This window comes from Opisthorchis viverrini (genome assembly GCF_000715545.1).
Source record: "Opisthorchis viverrini unplaced genomic scaffold opera_v5_126, whole genome shotgun sequence".
In the NCBI taxonomy this organism is placed as follows: Eukaryota; Metazoa; Platyhelminthes; class Trematoda; order Opisthorchiida; family Opisthorchiidae; genus Opisthorchis; species Opisthorchis viverrini.
In genome coordinates, this window is record NW_008751787.1 from 903,329 (window position 1) to 925,837 (window position 22,509).

At 40.4% G+C, this 22,509-nt stretch overlaps 1 protein-coding gene across 1 annotated transcript in view; it reads left to right on the forward strand.

Annotated features, from left to right (window-relative positions):
* T265_06366 (hypothetical protein) overlaps window positions 1–20,565 on the forward strand; it is a gene marked incomplete at both ends in the record, with an annotated part of 54,101 nt that extends 33,536 nt beyond the window's left edge. The window contains one exon of the mRNA XM_009171607.1: window positions 20,440–20,565. Within this exon, the coding sequence (XP_009169871.1) occupies window positions 20,440–20,565 (126 nt within the window). The remainder of the gene's footprint in view (window positions 1–20,439) is intronic.
* Window positions 20,566–22,509: the final 1,944 nt, after the last annotated feature.

Below are 22,509 nucleotides of genomic sequence, written 5' to 3' on the forward strand. Positions count from 1 at the left end.
AAAAATGTTAGAACCTTGGGATACGTCACTGAATGTTAAAAATAATTTCATACCGCACAAGTCAATGGGTTTATTGCCAATGACTGAAACCCAGAACAACCCGTAATTGATTAAAACATTATGGTGATATACGTCAACGTAAGTCCTCTACATACAAGTGAAAAGTTATTTTACTGAAAACAGTGAACCTATTGTAGAAATCATCTTTTAGATAGCATATTTGGAGATGAATTTTAAACTGCACACCGTCTTACACGAACTACATATTCCTACTTTTTAATTGGGTAACCTGAATAGACATAATTTTTTAATTAGGCACAGTTTGGTGCAGTGAAACACTAAAATGTTGACTTGCTCTCCGCCGACCTTGATGAACCTACAGTTCAGTGGTGCGTCGCCTCGATTGGTGGTGAAACGCTTGCAATTCAACTGCCACACCAAGCGAACAAACTAACAACAAACTATGTAATTTTATATTTGACAATCACTGTTTCGGTAGTAGTGAGATTTCTTGATCTGGATTAGTGCACCTTACTCTCATAACTCGTCCCAGGCAGATTCTTAAGCAATTTGATCTGTATGCTTGTTGCCGTTTAGTGTTCATTCTTAATCTGCTTGGATTTTAGCTAAAGATGAGCCTGATGTGAAACCCGTTTCTCTTCAAATGAACTGGATCATGAATGGATAAGACCCCTCACACCTGCATCCACTATCCATAAAAAACGAATCAAATATTTGCGAGCCACTTCCATTTTTGCACCTAATATTTAGTTACGAACCCACTAGTGGCAAATGTCAACATAACGTTAAAAATAATTAGTTCTCAGGTTTTGACAAGCCGCGTGAAATTCCACAGACACACTTTATAATGATAATCTTGTATGTTAAGATGAACTTTCAAGCAAAGCTGATAGATATTCACAACGAACATACCAAGAGCATCTAAGTTCAATGCCGTTTTGGGAAAAACGGATGACTTTGATGAAAGCGCCAAGTGGCTTCCTAAAGTAGCTTTTCGAAACTGCCACAATATTTGCTCTCCCTCCATATTTCGAAAAGGTTTACCCAAATCTTAAAAGGACCGATTATGGTTTCATTCGTGTTGCGTAGTACAAGGAATAGCTTAACCAACGTTTTTCGTCTTTGTTAAGCACAAGCACAGAAGTGAACTGTTGTAAGCATTCGGGTGGATTTATGCCCTTACAGTTAGTCAGATTTAAACTCGATTTAGTTGTGCACATTAAGCTTGCGAATGCATTCTGAACATTTGTCTAAAATGTCCACCACATGGAACGTCTGATACTTTATTTTGCTTGAAGCACGAAATGAAAATCAATTTGCCAGTTGCCCGAAGGATTGCTCGTTTTTCAAGGCGTCATGAATGCTTCCTTCACTGTAGCAAAAATTATCCTTTGGATATCATCCCTTGATCGTGAGAGAGTATGTGTGCGTTCAAGTGAACTAATGTGGACGGTAAATCAGAAGAATAATTTTCACTGTAGCTGAAACCAGTTCAACGATAAATGCACGTTTTGGATAGTCAGAATGCACGCACTCGATCATACGATTTTAACCGACGAAGTGACCTTGATATGATGACTGGCAATTTTTCATACACTTGATGCTTACTGCACAGCTAACGAAGCAGCCAGTAAGTAGACTGATGGCTTGTGCACAATTTTTCGGGGTGCCAATCATTAAAACAACGATATGATGGGTGTAACTGATGTGAAACTTTGTAGAGTCTACAGATTAAAATAAACGTGTGTTGTCTTATATTTGTTTTCGAATATATTTCAACTGTTACAAAGGAACTGAGTGATACGTTTAAGGCCAAGCTGTCTAGATAATCTGCAACGTATTTGTTTTGAACGCGATGTTTTTCTGATTGCTTCATGACGGAAACCAACTAGCTGACATGAGTACTTTTCGCTTTGATAGATGCAAAAAAGATCGCCTAAAAATGACAGAAATCGCCAATTCATGATCACTAGGTAGTTGTTCACCTCAGGCAGAAATATTGAGCGCAAAGTCTCTTAGCCCTGCGAGCTAGTATTTCTAAGCATTTCTCAGCTTTTTTCCTTGGTTCGAATATTACCCGCTGCGTTAGCACTACCGCAAAAGAATAAAACTACTGACTGGTAGAACTTCACAGTGCACCGGAGAGAGCGGCTTCTAAAAAACCGCTTATATCAATCCTTCCATTACTGGTTTCAGCAATCTAACGAATACCTGCAAAAGATTGACCCTGCTTTCTCGTGGACGCACGTTTTCTGGATTTTTGTGTTCCTATACAGTTCAGAGTGTTATCACAGGCGATTACTCTTGTAGCGGCGTTCACCGAGTAATAACTAAAGTAAAGTATGTAGTAAAAGCGTAGTTTCTTAGACAACAGGTCATTTTAAGCCTTTTCAAAGTGATGAACAATCTCTTATCCTAGTCTCAGTGCTACTAATCTCTATTAACATCATAAGTGTGAATGAAATGTGTATGCTCATCTACGACGGTATCTACGTGGGCAACTGAAGTTGCGTTATTCGACCCTAACGTTAACCTCTATAGGAACAGCTTAATGGGCAGTGTGTTTTTGAGGTCTGTATCTTTCATCCTTCGCTCTAAACGCGATATGTTGCGCTTACCAACTTCCTCACACAAGGCTGCTCGCCATCATACAAATTAAGGGATATACCGTGAATGTTTCTTGGATCACTCTTAAATTCAATAAACAAGGCAGGTTCTGCAGCGGAGAACATACCATGAAATATACATAAGTACATTCAGGGACACAATGGAATACGCCCACCAGATAAACGTCATTTTGCACAAATTGACACCTGAATGACACGCAGATGCCCAGTTCTTGAGGGTTTCATTTTAAGCCAGTATCACGACTTGGTCTATCCGGTTCACTCTTACCAGCAACATTTAGCGATGTGCTTTTTACTTACTGTACAACCCCTGAGCAGCACATGAAGGCAAAGTTTCGCTTGCATGATGCTGACTAGTAATGTGGCTGAGAGGCTTGTAAGCGAGATTCAACACTTCCATATTTTGATCCCGCTGAGCACATTGGCTTAAAATGTGTTAACCAGCCCTTTCGTTGTGACCACCTTATATAAAGCATTTGTACATCGTATTCATCATTTTGTCTTTGAGGTAGTGGATTTTGCATAGCTTTTTTATTATGTTCATTATTAAGGACATTTGATTTTTAAAAACATATTGCTGCATTCCAATTAATTCGAATTATCCGGGATCAACATGGCTCACACCAGTTTTTATCAACCAACGTGCTCTGAAAAGGGCTCACGGTAAATAACGGGAAAAATTAATCCGCTGTGATCTATGTATGTATTTTATGATACCGAGAGCTTCTTGATGATTACTGAAGCCAAACGTTCAGTTGGAGTTTCAGTTTTTGGAGTTTCATAATGCGCTGAACCTCCGCAACAGAACTTAACAGGTCACATGTCTAGTTACCCACTAAAAACCAACGAAAGATTCTTGCAAGGGAGTCACCATCATATGTTTCTATGGTATGTTAAACTGATCTAAAAGCCTCACAGTACTTGGACAGACGGTTTTCCTGGGTTGCACAAATGGACTGAATTAACGCGCACTTTAATTTACCTGCTTCTTATGTTGACCACAATTCCTAAGCTGAGTAAATGGTAAACATGAACATATATCTTGCGGACTCTACTCCGACGGGAGCATGTTTATCATTTCCATAGAACAGGTATTTCTCAGCAAAGCCCGTCCGTCATTTTGGAATCACTTGAGCTGATTAATGTGACGTGTTATCCCGTGAATTCGCATACGTATTCCACATACTGCTCTGCTCTCTTGATTTGAATTATTTGGGAAATTGTGCATCGAATATTACAATAGTATAACCGATATCATTGTAATATATAAGATTCATTATTATTATAATAACGAACGGCTTCTTAAAGTGCTGCTCATTTGTATTATAATTTTAAAATTGGGCAGAGATAACCAAATTACCTATGTATATAACCCAGATTTACAGGCCGCTCGCAAGTCTATCTGCCTGCCTATCCTCCTGTCTGCCTACTTGCGTGCCTCTTGCTCTCTTACATGCCTGCCTGCTCCCCTAACTGGCTGCCTGCTTTGAAAATGATTGCCTCCGAAAATGTGGGTGCTGGTGGCGTTTCTAACACCAAATAGGCAAGAGATGCTCAAACACGTTGGGTGTTGAACGAATGATCTCTTTAAGAGCAAACGGGAGCATTACTTGGTTTACTAAATGTCGATAGGTTCCTAGTAACTTGCGGGGATGGTAATCTAAACAAATCTTTTTCTGCACAATGACTTGTATCAGCGTACGCGTTGCTTGTACATTATTTATTAAGTCAGATTCATGCTGGCTCCATCAAACTAGGCATTAACTGAATATACGGAGTAATTACTTGGTTCACATTGAGTTGCATGCAAAATCCCGAAACATGGAAAGGCTCAATTGCTAAATGCAGATAACGGAATAATGCGACGTAAAAATTATAAGTAAATAATGAAACAGTTAAAAAAAAGTCAAAACCTGGAGTTTATGCGTGCGAGTTTGTTTTTTTCAAATGATCGAAAGGCATTGCGCTCCTGGGCATTTTTTTGGATAAAACATGCTGAGTCAGTTTTATTTACGCGGCTCTGCAGTTCTGGAAACAAGAAAGTCAGCTACACCTCTCTAAGTGTTTGTTTGTTGGACCAATGTATATGCTTCATCAAAGAGCTCCATCAGTGAAATTTGTGAAAGTATCTAAAAGAGCATTCGACCATTGCCTCCTTTTTGATAACAGCCTTGATTTTGTTTGTTAGAAAAGAGTCTTTTAGGGAACTTAGTGGACTGGCATATGGCTGACGTCACCAAGACAGTGCAATCCGTGACATGTGAACACTTTATCAATCCGAGGTTTTCGTCGGACTCCGGCAATGCTTCGATTACAAGGATGGCCAAACACTGAAAGTCGACATCTTTAGAGCGCAGTGACTAGGTTTTCGATAGTACAATAATACGGAGCACACCGCATAATCGGTAACACACGATTTCACAGATAAAATCGTGTCACACTTGGGACAAGCGTGTTTCCCGTTCACGAAACATGCTCTTGCTTACCGGTAGACTACCTATACTGACGAAACCGGATGAATAAATAAATCTGTTCACTAACTCAATTGGTTCAACCGCGTGGATGCATCCAGGGTTTGAAGACATATAGCACTGTAGCCGCACTTTCAACTCTTGATGTGTGGAGTGCATTCCGAACAGCGAGGAAAATTTGTTTAACGGAAACATGTATCTTCTTCACACTCGACATATAAGAGCGAATACCCGGTTTTACGTCGGACTCAGAGGCATTACCAACTGGTAGCGAGTCATCCGTTATCATAACAATGATGAAGTTGGAGAGGAAAGATGAAAGCGGACAGTCTCGTTTGACACCACCTGATGTGGTGAGATCAGACGAGGGCTTTGGGTGAAAATCCGCAGGTCCGGCAGAATTGTGTCCCACCGAGTGTCGAAAATCTCTGGAGACACTATCGCGCATTTGACGTTGCCTTATAAGCTAACGGCCCAGAGTCAGAGAATTCTACAAAATCACTGCGGTTTCCTTAGTGAAAATCGGTATTCAACAGGTGTTTCTATTCCGTACACTAATTACTTCTTTGAAAGCTTATTGAGATGAAAGGAATTAGGGTGGGTGTGGAACTAACGCCTACATCAACAAAATATTCCTAGAAAATATTCCAGATAATTTTTTAAGCAACACGTACAACAAATGACAAAGAAACGCCAACGATATTGATAGGTAAACATATCTTGGAGCGTCTCCAATCGGATGAAGTGCAAATCTTATAGCGGCATCTTGGGAGAACATTCTCATCGACAGTTCTAGAACGTTCTCTAATGTCTTTTATACTTCCTTTCGGGACAGAGTTTGGTCACCTATTAGCTCTAGGCTGCATCAGTTGGGCGTGTATTACAACAATTTCTCTGAAAAACGCTGGCTCGGCTTGCGCAATAAATGGTTTTGTGTTAGAAAAATACTAAGTTGAAGTCCGTTTTACACAACCTACACTCGTTTGTAATCGACTCGTTTCGGATTCGCCGAGATGAGACCGCACGTGCTACGGATCCGAGGCAACGTTTGTTAGACCTTAAACTGTCTCGATTTTGCTGGTCAATCGGCATATGTCTCAAAACTAAACACGGAAGCAGCTGGTATGGTGAGGTTGGGATTCGGAAATATAACTAGCCTACGGCAACGATGGTCCAATTTAGTAAAGACAATATCATACGAGCAGATTCGTGCGTCCTCTGTAAGAACTAATACAACTTCCAAAATAAGTGCAACGCCCCATAAATTCGAGTACCTTCACCCGAATTGTGTGTGGCGTGTAAAATGCCCACATGTCTTGCAACTTGACCATGTAAGCACATCTAACAGGCAGCGCTTTGTACACCGGAGATTTTGTGGAGCTCGCCAGCACACAATCGATTCCGAGAAAAAGGAATTTATTATGTTAACAATCATCAGAAGCATACCGTGCTGCTTTTGGGACAGTTTTTGACAGACAACCATAAGGCGATGGAAGAAAAGTGACCCTAGTGGTTTCCTTAAGACCGGAGCAGGCTGATCCGATGGGACGAACTCACTTAGTACGAACCTTTTTGTGATTACGAGCATTATAATTTAGTTGTATGAAGCAGTCTTCGGCTCGCAGATGTGCAGAAGAAGAAATGGACTCCCTGGACAGTTCACCTCACTCTTTGAACAATGAAGGGGACGTCATCGGGACGAAAACCCGGTGAGGCATCAGAGATCACACAGCCAGAAGAGGTACCATGTATTCCAGTCATGGTTTTAATATTGTTTTAGATCCGACTGATTGGCAGCCGATTACCAGGGGCATTCTTGTTCGCGGCTCAGTATTAGAGGTAATCTTTACCAAGACGGTTTGCCATTGTGAAATATTATGGCTTAGCTTTCAGACGGTTTCATGAGAGCATGTTGCGGGAACTAACTGCAGGAGTCTTTGAAACGACAGACTGTTGGTTTGGACCGGAAGACTATCTATTCAGGGTATAAAGACTGCCACTGTTATCTCTGTCATCCAGTGTTTGAAGGGTCTCTGTACAAGCTCCCAGGCTTTTATCTTTTGACTTTCAGTTTGGGCGTTGCGCGAGTGGCAGGAAAGCTGAGCACAATGGTTGGCAGAATTTTTTGTTCTAGCAAAATGCTTGCATGGTGCAGACCTCCCACCGCTATTTCTGCAAAAGACAAGCTGGGCGCTAAAAACTGAATTTTTTAACTGGCCGGCAGTGTGTAAATCTGCACTCGGAATTGTTAAAGGTGATATGGGGATCTGCCTTTAAAACCTCATTTGCCGGAGTAGAAAATCATTTTATGTGCTTCTGTGACGGCTGGACTAGGTGGTTAACTCTTAAACTTTGAAATATTATGAAAGTAGGTGGCGTCCTGTACGCAGTTTGGATGAGGTTCATACTCCATGCAGTTGTTTACAATTCTGATAAACATAGACTATCCACGGAGCACTGTTTTTTAATTAAGGGAGTTCATAAGGTCGGACTTTACCCTCAAACTCTTGATAGCACTTGCAAAATTATTCCGCGACATAGCTGCGATAACGCGATTGCTGATGAAACGGTGAGATTCCAATTTTCTCGATGCTTCCTGGTACGAATAGCCAGAAGAAGAATTCTTCATTTTGAATTCTTTTTGTCCAAGGACTCAGGGAGATCACCTACCCTGCAAAGAAAGTGGAGTATGTTCGCGAATTTCAAAGTTTCATTTGCATTCTAGAGATGAGTGATTCTCTCAAAAGGGATTCACTTTGACTATTTAACGAAAAAGATATTTAGCTACGTGTTTCCGGCTTCGCCTAATTTTTATCCAAGTGGCAAGCGATCTTGATATTCCCGAGGACAACCCATGCAATGAAAATTGTTTAGATGCTGCCAAGTGGTTTTATATATTCAGTTCACTTAAAATGTCTAATTTTTTCAGATTTTTCACACACCTCACCTTTGTTTTTCGTATGGCAATGAGAGCGGAATTCAAATAACCTCACTGATCAACCTTAAACCAGCGTCAACCCTTCAAAATCGGTTTGCAGGGCGGTCACGTTTTTCACAAGGATGATGAAGAGCTTAAACACATCTAAATTTTGAAGCATTATATTTAATATATATAACAGGCGCATCCATCGGCAAAAATTGTGGACAATAATCTGGGGTCCAGAATGATTGAAACCGGCTGGTGTGCTGTAGTGCTGCATCTGGTCACAACCGAGGTTACCATGCCACAAAACCAAACAAGAAGGAGTTGACTCTGTTTATTATCAAGAAAGCTAGTGCAATCTGGATTAGCGGCAATTAACCATGCGCCAAAAAGTACATAACCACAAGACGACATAAGGGGAATTCATTTTTACAAACGTAGCAGTCTATTAAATAATCCGCCGACTTCTGATAACGATTAGCTCTTATCTAGCACACAAAAGCTTGGTTTGGGTTCCGTTTTCTCGAGGAAATAAGATACTTTCGCTAACGAGAAAATAGGCAAGCGTTTTTGCTTTATTTAATGCCAAAATCTAGGCATCGCCTAATTGCTATTTATAATAACAAATGCCCAGGCTTTCACATCAGTACGCAGTAGTACAAACAACGAAGACACGCTGTTCTTCAACATTTACATTTAATTTTTGACAGCCGCAATTGGAATGCTAACAAAATGTAATTCGTAAAGCTCGGAAATATTTTGGGAGTGACATCAAATTTTGTATGTCATAGTGACGTAGACGTTTTGAGTTGGCAGTGTTGTGAGCTGACCAAATTAATTCTCAAACACAAGCCATCAAATATTTCCTAACAAGTAACATAATACTTGAGTTTAAATGAAACAAACAGATGTGAATCCTTCACCATCATCTGTAAGGCATTCATCATCGAGCGGATTTTTGTGTTAATCAATTCTTTGATGTGTTAAGACGGGGTAGCTTCCGAAAACGATGTCCACTTGTTTGTCGGTTTTGGTTTGGTTGCTTTGTTTGTTGATGGTGGCATTCTTATGATGGGATTATTTGGTATGCAATCAAAGTGACTAAACATTAATTTGACTTGCACAACTGTGATTCCAAACATCTTGGCCGCCGTACCGATGGAATCATTGCCGCAGTTTCTCAGCTATTAATGGACGTCGAATAATTTGCGATTGGTGCCAACGTATGGTTCGTTAGGTTGGACACAAAAATGATGGTGGAGCCATTGTTCTCATTAAGAGAACTACTGATGTGGGTGACTAATTTTAACTACTAATTAGTTTACTCCTAAACTAATTAAGTAATATGAACAAAATTAAATATTTTTGAAAATAGGACAAATGAGGTTTCGTCACAAAAAAATAGGCAAATGGTAAGTCAGAGGATTAAATATGTAATTCTTAGCAAAGGAAGAGTCACATTTTTTGTTAAATTGCACTTTTTTGGGTCTGTGATGATGGGTGGTCCTATTGCCCTAAAATCTGTTCGCCGCTAAAGATTAGTTACTGACAATCTAACAGTATGCCATAAAATGTGCGCCTGTTAAATTTTTTTGTCATCGTGGTTTGCGAAGTATTTTGACTTAATAGCTATGGATCCCGGTCCATCTGCAAGACGTTCATGCACAGATTTTAGTTAATGTGCTTCAGAATTCTATAGATATCAAAAGTTGTGTATGAAGATAGAGTCCAGAGCGGAATGCACATACATAACATTTTAGGGCTAAGAACATACCACACATTCAATTGCGGCCACCAGATGGATGCAGCTGATCCACTGTTAATGGTGGTTTCTTGTAAAACGTTTGTGGTAATTCCCTTTCACACAAGAATTTTCTAATTTACGCAAACAACTCAATGTTTTCTACTAAGTTTCAGTTTCAAACAGATCTTTTATTAAAGCCCCAATCCTATGTTATCTCAGATTGCATCAAGGTTTGTTTTAGTTCCTACTTGATGAGGGTTGCAAATTATGCATGGAATGCGCAAACATGATGTAGGTACCTAAATAATTTTTGACGGATTACCATAAAACGTAACATTTTGCCCAAACAACCAACCCAATTTATCTAACTAGATATAATTGTGCATGTGCCTTTTAAAAGTTTGCTTTCGAAAATGCAAGAGAAAATTGTTTTTCGGCTTTCCGTCTGTACTTATGCCCGCGTTTTTTATATTCTCTATTAGAGCATGCGGTATGTACACTCACTCACGTACTTTGACAAAATGCACTGTCTAGCGTTCAAAAAGAAAATAGCAGTATCAACAATGCTTAGGTCAATGTACAGGTTGCTTGTTTACTTCTAAAAATTGCTGGCCGACACTATTCCCTTTTGGACCGTTAAAGTTCTACATTTCTGTGTGTACCAATGGTTTAATTGGGAGCTCCCGCTTAACCAGTCGCATAAACGTTCTCTCAAATATTTCTGTCTGTCAGCTTCGTACACACTTTAGAGAAGAATGTTTACCCTAACTCTATTTATGTGTATGATTTGTTTGTCCATTTGTGCCATCAATAGGCAGGAACATGTAAGATAAAAATACACTTCAGTAGCATGATAACCCCATTCATTGTTGTTCATGGACAACAAAATAGCCGCACGGATAAACGCCTAAAAGTAATGATAATAGTTGCTCACGAGTAGAAACGTGCTTCCTCGAAAAACATAGTTGAAAATGGTTACTTTTAACAACGGGAGGAAAATTAGGTGCACGTCTTGCATCGACAAGATACAGAGAGGGACGCAGAAGCATCCACTGACCAGTTAAGATTGCCTGACCTTTGCTTATCGTGGTTTGATATTTAGCGCATATTTGAGTTGTATATGATCGTATTTTTTCAAGCAGTTTACTGTTTAAACAGTGTATCGTATACGTTCCAAACTTCCTTTGTACTCACTTCTTTGAAGACGCGGAATCATCTTTTAGTATCGGACTGTGCGCATAAACTTTCAACTGTCGTTATCCCACTCCGCAATTTATAACCTGGCCCAGCGGAATCATCTTTTAGTATCGGACTGTGCAGAAATTTCATGTAGTACGCGTATAAACTTTCAACTGTCGTTATCATACTCCGCAATTTATAACCTGGCCTGAGTGATTGGTGGATTTATTAACTGACGAAAATTACGCACTATAGAAGCCAGAGCAGTTTCACACCAGGAAATGGGACGGATGGAAAACAAGATTTGGGGTTACTGAAATTTATTCCCCGAGGCACGACGGTTCGGACTAGTGTGCTATAGACAACCCAGTTAGCACAAAAACGCGTTACAGTACAAGTGAAAGACTGGCTTAGAATTTACCAGTCCTTTTGAATATCATTATGTCAGGCCAGCTCAAATTAACTGTTCCTTATTCATCTTGTGTGATTTGGCACATGTTGTTTGCCACGTTGCAAGACAGCCCCGGCTATTAACTTATCATGAACTAACAACATGAACAAGAGGTAAAAGTACTCAACGGAGGCTCGTGGAATAATGAAGATCATATCATGTTTTAACACTCTGAAATTTTCACAGTGAGATTTAATTAAATTATTGAGCTCCATGATTCCATAACACAATAGCATTCGGCGTCTATTCCATTGTATTTGAGCTGATTATCACAATGCCAAACTATCATCCACCCATGATGGCGTGTTATAGGCCACAGTAGCACATTTATTAGAGTGGCAACCGCGTATTGCAGACCATAAGCAGAAGGAATCATGCGCGTTTCCTACGGATAGCCTCACGTGAATGAAAGGCTATTTATTGCACTAATACGGGTTGATTCATACGGAATGTTCTAGGCTAAGTTCGATAGTCTATGGAATAGCTTATTCGTTTTCGATATTCCACTGTATTTACCCGTGCCCCAGGAAGTGAAGCTTACGAACGAGTTTGCACATAAGGAAATTGATTTTCTTAACGGAAGGCTTTTAAATAGTAACGGTTATCCGTAGCGAGAAGAACGCACTATTACATCGGAACATTTAAAAATAAAGAATTAAACAAAATTCTTACAGGTTAATTATCCGGACCCAACTGGAAAACCACTAGAACTACCGTGGCGGAGGGGAGTGTTTAAGTTGGATGCTGTAGCGACGATGAAGCTACACCTAAAAAATTGCTTGAGATTTAACCAAATGAATTACTTGTAAAACGTGCTTTCCGTGGACATACTCTCTCAGTGACAACAGGGAGGCGAAACAATGCGCACTAATGCCAGCCGAAATGCTTAGCATAACAGACACTCATGAACGAAGGAGTGGTGGACATTTGAGAATCATAAATTACAATCGCAAAACGCTCAAGCAGTGCTTCAAGTATAATACAAAACAAATAAATAAAAACAAATAAATTACAAACCTGGCGATATATGTGAGCTGGATTAATGTCAACTCCCCATATATGCTTGGGCATGTAAAACGCCAGGCGATTTGATAAGAAAGTAGCAAGCGGCCAGAAGATGATTTGGCACACGAATATCCAACTGCGTTTCCCAGCTCTGTTGTGCTGACTTATGGAATCGAACAGCCATTTTATCGGCGCCAGAACGTCTCCATTATTAATTTTTGAAAATCCAGGAATTTGCGCGTTTGACAACGTCAACATTTTCATTGGCACGATTACAACGGCGCCTCGCCACCTTGAATACGCTTTCCGCTAACACCATGGACGTCTAACCTCACGGACACCTCAGTCATTATATCACTCGTACGTTGAACTCACCTCAATCAGGTGGTTTGGGGACTATATGTGGAGGTGTCATATCGATCTCAGATCCTGGAGTAAAATGATATCACGGGTGAGAAATTATATCTTTTTGCCTATGACAAATTTGGTATCGTCGGATAGATGAATTAGCATGCAAGGCCAATTTGGAATTCAAACAAAATATGATTGAAAATTTGTTTGGAAACACACCGAACAGTGAGCAGCCGCCCTGGGTTTCGCGAGCAACACAGACTCAACGATTACGTGTGGGAAAATGCGTATTCGTATGGCTTATGATCATGGTAATTCAGAGGGTCATAGATCTATCAAAAGCTGATATAAAGCCTTGTTCAACTTTGCGTTCGCCAAATTCGCCAAATCATGTATTTGGGTTAGTTGCCTGATCCCGAATCAGCCTGTAATGCTGAATAAGTTTGTTAAGCCGCCATAAATTACTCGCTCATTTTTCTACATCATGCGGTCATTATTTCTTCATTTCGGTATATTGGACTGATAGATGTTTTCATTCCATTGGCTAGGTGGTACCACGGTGTTCGTCAGCAATAATATGTTAATACTTGTGAGTTTATCGTACATGAAAGATGTGGCAACAACATTTCTTGCGTTTGGAATACCTGCAATACTTACAAATTGCGTCTTCTTGGGTCTATTCAGCTGCTGACAACCGGGAAGCAACAAATGTGCCCTAATCCGATCTAAATAGGTTGATAACAAATAATTCTAGAGACCAAAACACTGAAGAGAGCACTGGTTGACCCACACACCATATTTCGTTTATTTATCTTATTCCGAAATCGCCTGCAAATGCGCAATGAGCACACACATTTCCACAAGACCTTGAAGGAATTAATCAGGCCACTACAAATTACTCGTCCCCTGAATTTACATCAAGAGAGTGTTATTCGTCTTCTTAATAGATTTAAGGTAGTGATCTCATCATTCTGTTGATTTGACGGTCCTCATGTTTTTCTTGACAACAATAAGTGTTTAGTAACCCCTAAATACTTTCAACGCTCCTCAGCATAAATGATAAACTTGGGCCGTGATTATGGAATTTGGATCTTCTAGCGCGCGTTAAACTTCTTGATATGTTACTAGTGGAATAAGTCTTTTATGGACCAGCACACTGCCTGGTTCTTCGTGTCAACCAGAGCAGGCACAGACGAATGAAATGACTACTCAAGTCTACCAGTGACTGTCAGGTTTAACAGGAAAATTAAATGCCTCATTTCACGTGTCTACAAATGTGTCAAAATACAGCCGATTTGTTGCTGCATACGATGAGTGTATCAGGATAACCAACAAAATCTATGAAAATGAGAAATAGGATATATTTCTTCTCAAATGTGAAAGTGGTAGTCTACGCCGAATCACAGGTAAGCTGTCAGAACAATAACTGCGCTGAGTAGTTATCCCGATTCCCACGGGAGAATATGATTGCTATAGGTACTTGTATACACTATTAGTTTAGAAGATCATAATCATCTCGTGAACGCCTGTGACTGCGTACTGCGACGCTGGGTTTCATAATGCGCACTCTGACAACTGTGCTGCAACTACACTTTTTGGAGTGGTATGTGAGTTCTTAAATTAAAAATTAGGTCAGCCACAAAATTTATACTCGGAATTCCCACTTGATTTTCCACGCTACATTAAAGTTCCGTCAATTTAATTCGATTTTAAAACAGCAGCTGCGGTGTGAAAGGAGTGCTGATGACTTATACGCTGTTCATATATACTCGCTTATTTCATAAAAAAATTCTGGACGAGATACACCAGTTTAAGAGTACGCACTCCCATGTTCGCCATCTTTCAGTATGGATGAGCGTCTTTGCCCTAAAAGACGTTCGCTTTAATTGCCTGCAGGAACTACTCTTGAATAAAGCAACAAGAAGAATAACATTGTGCCCAAATCCTCTGATTTGTTTGTACCATAGTGAACCCATATTCATGCCTTTATAGATCTATTGATTTTTCAATGTTTTTTGCTCGATCTTCCTGATAATTCAACATTTGGTGCGCCTAATAGCGTAAGAAAGTGACAACATTACCCGGTAACTTCGTTGCCGGAAAAGCGTATTTGACGAGGCCGCTTACTAATAACGCAGTTAGTCCATCATTCGCTGACGTTCTTTCAACATAATCTGATTTCTAATGCTGCATACCGCACTAACAGAACCTGAGGATCAGCGGTTGCAAAACGGTTTGGCTATATTTTCATGACTACTGATCATATCTCTAATATGAAACTCCCCCAATTAGCTTCTTGGACACGACACCGGCATCAGTTCTCAACACTTGCTTAAAATCGATCATGCCTCCACATTTCCGGTGCGTTGCAGAAATGCAGCGTTTGGTAAGCTATGCCCAACTAATCAGAACATCTTGGTGGTTGTTTGCCATATCAGGATAGCGGGAAAGACACAAATGAATAAGTTACCACTGAGGATGTAAGTAATACTTCGTTGTTTACCCTCAGCATGTTTGATTAAGCACAAGCGAATCAGGCATAAATTCCGGCGCAGTCTCCTTTTCTGGAGCCAATTAATAATCAAACTATCTTGATATATGTCCAACAGGCCCATAATAGAGATGTATGCACTGCCTTTTTGTTAAATGTTGTTCAAAAAATAGCTGTTTCGTCATGGCTTCTTACTTTTTTACAACGCATTTTTTTCCATAATGACGCGGCAGATGGGAGCCGGTGCATGTGTAACACAGAAACATCTCCGTCACATTAAAGAATTGCACCATAAAATGACACTAATGGTGAGAGACTGTGGCTAGTATAACATAATCTACGAAGGAACACGTTCTAACACTTACAGTGACAGCATGACAACCACTCAATTTGGCTAGCCGCAAGCTACCTGACACCTTTGAACGTTTTGTGATACCCCTATTTTGCAACCCATTCTACCGTCATGTATTTTTCATTGCACTTGAGTCACCTTGGTAACGTGGCATAGTTAACACATGAATCCGCCAAGTTAGCTTGTCTAATCAGATGCATTATTCGTCTTATGTTCATCTTGCCTCAACGAGAAACCATTTTCCATCAAACTGAACGATTCACACTGGTGCCTCCAACTCTACTCGTAGTTGAAAATGTGATTTTTAGATACCAGTGATTACTAAATAAGAATGTTTCATATTTTTCACTCAAATTTGCCATTGGCGTCTTTGTGAAATGTAACGTGCTTTCTCTGATATATAGTGACAAGTGACCACAAGTGGTAAAGTTTACTCAGAAATGATGCGGTAGTGGATATCCATACAGTGTACCAAATGTTCCAGATACAACAGTAGAATTTTATACGCACTGTATACGACTGTAGGTCTTGTAGCCCGATACTGTGGGCTGTGGCACAAAGAAGTCCCAGCCAACTAGATGAAACTGCCAATCTAGTAATGCGTGATATTCCGAAGGCGAAACTTCGGCATAGCTGTTTGAAGAAACTGGTGAGACACTTAAACATGCCCATGGAGTCAACGAGGCCAAGCCTGTGGTTTGCGTGAACAAAAAATTTTGTCGTAAGCTAAGTGGTGCTTGAATGTATGACACAAGCGTCCCTAATCTGGACGGATTGATGTCATTCCGTGGGTGGCAGCTGCATGTGACTTTGTGTAACGACGAAATGATTTGACACACATCATTTGTCCAGAGCGTGACAGAAAATGTTACATCATTATATTATGCAATATAATGCACATCGAAATATTTATCAAAGTGGCTTGATAAGCTGAATAATGTTTTTTCTGAAGATATTGTTGCGCACAAAATGTTCATAACATTTTGGAAACCAACCGCGTCTTAGCAATACAGATAGCAGTTACAATCCCAAAAGTTCATACCGTATTGCCTACAGGAATTGCTTCAATCAGGGCACCATATACTGAAAATAGATTGTTTGTCCGAAAAATTCTGATAAGTTTTGTCGATATTTTCGCAAGCTACAACATCCAGTTCATACCCTATATTTTTTTTCATATTTTGACATATTTTTAACGGTAGTCATTTTAAATTTGAGGGGTATCCGTTACAAACGTTGATATTTCAATGCTATCAGTGATGATGAGAAAGACTCGCACTTGTTGACCCACAGCTTATTTGAAGTAGATGACTGGAAGTACGTAGGGACTGAATGATTGTACGTTGCTCCATTTATCTCAAAGATTTGGTTCTTGCGACGGGTTTGGGTTACGTCTGAATCGCTTTGGACTCTTACCGGAGTACATATATCACTCATTTTTGAACATGTTTGGACGTGACGCTTGTGTTGACTTTCAAGTAAAAAAAACTTGAAGCTAGTTATTTGTCAACCATCATAACCCTGCCGTAGGTACTTTAGCGGTCCTTGAAGGTTCAAAATGGGCACACAAGAAAAGTAGGGATTTTACCCAATCATGGTATTGCATCGGAAATTCGATATGTATTTGATTTGTAAAAGGGACCAGCTTGTCAGCTGGAATATTCCAGGGAGGCGAAAATTTGAATTGAAGAACCCGGAGGCTGCAATCCTCCAAATGCTCAATGAAAATAGATAAGACGAAGAGTAATCCGAAATTTAATTGTTAAACGAGAACACTGAGAGTGAGGGTCAGCTTGCACGAGGTTACCAAACAGTCAAGTCATAGGACATCGAAATGAACCCACCCAAACAACTACACGATCGTAATCGAAAGCCGCCCCCGTTTATTGATACATCAATATATAGCGTTCAAACTGCAACAGACTAACATCTTCCACTAAGCACTATGCTCTTACTGCTGATAATATATTTCTGTATAATATAATATTCCTTGTTCGTAATGATATATACATGCAATGGAAATTCGGCAACGAACATCTACATAATACAACCTGGGAAACGTCTTTTCCACTGCAGAGCACTTTGTATGCTGAAGGCATCTTTTGCAGAGTTTATGGAGCACAACATTCAACCAAAGACTGCCTTTCCAAGGGAACTTACTAATACCGAGAGGAGGATACAAAGGAGGCTTATGTGACACTTAACTGTCACTGAAAGAACCAAAATAATATGAAAAGCTCTACGGTGTTCAGGTCGAAGGAAGTCTAACTGACAGCCATGTATGAAAGAACACTTATTATTAGGAGTGGTTCGTCAAAAGCTACATATTAGCTACTGTGCTTAACTATACAATTTTTGCTTTCGGTCAGCAGGGTGTTTACGACTATTGTCATCCCAGTCAGAAGTTCGACAACAAAATCCATTTCATCCACTGATTCGTGGGTTAACGGAGTGAGGAAAGTTTTGAATTTCAATGAAGAATTTATCATGTGAGTGATCCGGTCTATAGAAGCTCATTTATGGCCTCAAATCTCATTACACCTTGTACGCTCCACGCGATGCTCAGAAGAAGTATAAAATTCACCTGATAGATGAAATCCGCATTAGAAAATTCGTTGTCCCAACTGCCAGTGAAAACATATGACCGCGTGATGTAAGTTCATGAATGGAAATAAGCAGTTCCATGCCCTGTTGAAGTGCAGGTGAATCAAACTGCTATTAGCTGGTAATCGACTTTCAAGTGTTCAAAATGCTTGTCACAAATTGTTAGTTTTAAAACTCTGCTGTTCCGTGGAATGCGCAATAACAGTGATTCCTAATAAGGATAGATCACATTAAACCTGCTCCGTGTTTTTGTAAAACAGAATGAATTTACCTGCAAGATGAAACTCTTGCTTAAATACTCCAAGTGTTTCAATCGGTCGTGACCTTTTTTATTACATTCGAAAGTTGTTTTGGGGACATCTCATCAGCTGTAAAAATTGCACATTCAAAGAACGCTAAACTTTCCATTGCCTTGCTGTATACATCCTAGGGCACACCCTCACTTGGTGGACAGAATTCCCATGTTTCACCGTGCACTCTTTTGTTAACCCAAACAGTGGCTTTCTACAGCACTCTGAACTCTCTAGGGGCATGCATTCTCCGGGGGTGCCAAAAGTGCCAGATCAGACTGTTGTGACTGGTTTATCGCGCATAATTTGACAGCTGGTCAGAGAAACATGTGCACCCATTGGTTTTATGAACTACTAAACAAAATTTGTACATAAATTACATGTCCACAAATCTGTTCTATTAAGATGTCATATTAATTTTATGGCAGTTTCGGGGAAAGTTTAAAAAAGAGTTTTTTAACTCGATCTGGATTACGCAGATAACACCATTTTTTTGGAGTAGTACCTTTTTGTGATAGTCAAGACCATGTATTGCAAAACCGGTATAGCATAGAAAATTACCAATATTTCGGGATTTCTATCGAATGCTTGTCATAGGTCTTGGATATGTAATTTTGACTACATCAACTGAAAAACGAGTTCAACTTATTGAGCATTTGTTACCCAATGAAGCGATTCAGTAGCGTCCTCCCAAATGACAACAGTTTGAAATACTAATGAACATAGGACAGCAAACGACGCCGACAGAGAAACGGTTTGATGCAATAAAGATACATATACTTAGGCCAAAAAGCACCTACTGAAAATGATAGTGGAAGGAAAACTGTCAGGTACATCGAATGAAAGCCGCCAGCACCAAATTAAGACAGGTTATGTAAGACGCAGTTACAGGAATCTCCCGGGTTTGTAAATATTGTCGCGACTTGCATAGAAAGATGCACAGATTTTACATTTCCATGATATCCATCACTGTTGATAACGTACAATGGTTAGTTGATTTCACTCGTGGAGACGAATAAGTTCCTCTGTGCTTAAATGTTTAGCTTGATATTTTTGTGCGGTTCACTATTTTACCATTTTGGAGCGCCACCGCTAGGCTGGTTATTCAACATAACTAGCGGTTACGTTCAAAGTAAATTTTCAAGCGTCGTAAAAACCGTGATCAACTAAGTGAATGCTGATAGTTCATAAGATTGTTCATGATTACTCAACCTACATTGGTGAACCCACCTTGTATTTCCATCATCCATTTCGGCAATTTTGTTAATATTTCACCTAGGTAGCTCAGTACTGGGTCACAGAGTTGTCACGTTGAACATTTTGATTTTACAAATTGTGCGAAAAATATGTTTATCTATTCAACCACCAAAAGCAACCATGGCGTTCAAATATTCATCATTAGGCTGGGATGTTTCAGTAGTGCAATGCTGAAAAACGCTACGTTCATGGAAGCTTTTATAAGCAAACCAAATACTCAGATGGACTTAAAGCAAACTAAAAGACCTGCATTTTGACACTTCGACGTTATTCTGTGTAGCAATTTCATTGCCAATCTGAGTCATTTGTTTAGCGCGCATGTAAATAAAAAAACGTATCCATGAAAAGTTTCAGCGTTTTCGTTGAGAAAGCAGTAATCGACAAAAGGCAACACTGTCTCCAGATGATTTTTGCAGGTGTACTTGATCATGCTAACAGAAATACAAACGAAGCGCACGTCAGGATTACATTGACCACCATAAAGGGGTTCTACATTTTCATAATAATTGTGTAAAACCCTCCCATACGTTTTCACCCGCTCGGTCTTCACTTGTGTATCACAAATTTGGCAACTGGCAGAAAATTTTGACTGACAACTTCCCGTCTTAAACATGACCTCCTTGAATGTGTTTGTAAATTACGTGACGTATTTATTTGTTTCCATATTCCTCAGGCTAGTTCATCACCCTTCCGTGACTGCTCAAGTTTCAAGACTGAACCGTTCTATTTTATACAAAGCCAACTCTACCTCAACCATTTCTATAGACGATTTGTTTACATTTATCCATGGACTTGTTGAAATTTTGTTCCACTTTGAACTGAACAATTTTCCCCGCTTGATTTGTCCGATAGCACGCTGCCCTTCGTGTGCCATCCTGTGTTGCTAACTGCCCAAGGTTCAATCTAGCCGTAAGCCTTTCTTTAACTCTCCTCACGATTTACTGGTAATTTCCCATAGAACCATGGTCTACCTGTCTGTACTGTCTGCCCAAGTCCAATTCAATATATTGTTCACTGCCCAATCGCGACTACTGAACAAACGCAGGTGAAGTTCTTAGAATTCGGTTTCGCCGCAAGTACTACTGACCGTCCGTTGGTGAATTAGACTACACGTAACCTGTCAGATAGGACATCTAGATCGTGCGTTTAGGCTAAGTAACCTATTCCTTGCTTTGAGATCACGGCCTTAGCACAGGATCGTACAAAGTTGGCTAGAAATTCCGTGCGAAGTTCAATATCCGGCTACATTAAGACGCGTTATGTCTGTGTCTCGACTGCCTTCTCCGTCTCGTGCATCCACCAGTAGCAGATTGTCCACGCAAGAATTAATGAGAGAACTGGACCTTGCCCGTATAAAGATTAAAAAGTTAGAGCTGGAGGCGGATGCTGCTAAAAGAATCAAGGAATATCAAGACAGTGTTCAACAGGAGATGGAGAAGTTAGACGAAATTGCTCGATCCATGAATTCTGGGGGTTTGGAAACTTCTCCTTGTCTTGCAACAAGTGAACGGTGTGATGCCGTAAGAAGATATGTAAATTCCATACCAGACCCAAAGGACTTACCAATCCCAGTTGAACAAGATACTGTTATCAACCCTCCGAATATCCATTTACGTAATGCTAACACGAGGCAAGACGATCGGCTTCTGGAAACCGCTCAGTTGGTGCAAACATGTATGGGACTTCCTGCGCGACAGCTGCCAAAATTTGATGGAAACCCCGCCGACTACCACAGTTTCATGCGCAGTTTCATGTCCACTATTGCTCGACGCACTCGTGATCCGGCAGACCGATTCTCGTACCTGGTACATCATTGTGAAGGTGAGGCAGCCCAAGCCATTAGACGGTGTGGCGTTTTGGAACCCGAGGAAGGCTACGCAGAAGCACTACGTATACTTGAACGTAGGTTTGGTGATCCACATATCATTGCAACTACCTCGATAGAGCAACTGACGGAAGGGCTGACCCCAAAGGCGGAAGATCATAAAGCTTTGGTCACTTTGGCTGACGACATGATGATTTGTTCTGCTACGTTGAAACAACTGGAATATCCAAATGATCTTAATTCTTGTCGGACCGTTGGAGCTGTTGTAGCTAGATTACCTAGTACCATGCAGAATGAATAGTTTGCCCTGGCAGCTAAATCATTCAAGTCCAAGCGTGATCCAACATTCGACGAACTGGCAAAGTTCATAAGTGACAAGGCCGATGCAGCAGCAGCTCAACAGGTGTACGCCGTAGGACGGAGGTTTATGCGTCCCCAGCTAAACACAGTGAGGCCCCAACCAACACACAAATTCCCACTATATAAAGCAGCCATCTTGACGACGCAGATGAGCAACGACAGATCAGGTCAGGTTAGGTTACTTGTGAAATGTGCACAGTGTGGATCATCTCACTACCTGGATCAGTGCCCAGAGTTTATTGAAGTGCCAGTTGTAAGCAGAATTGCCTGCGTAGACCGACTCCGAGTATGTTATTTATGTTTAAATCCGTACCATCAAGCAAAGGTGTGTTGATACAGACATGTCTGTGGGTTCCAGTTATGTGTGGGTAAACATCATCCACTTTTGCACCGACCGAGCTCTTCCAAGACAGAAAACGAACCAGAACCACCTGAGATTGCATCAGAAGGTGTACATCATAGCATAGCAGACGTCCCAAAATCAAATATATCACTTGCTGTAGTACCAGCTCGGATTCGAGGACCCGAAGGAGACGTCGTTGTCAACGCCTTTTTGGA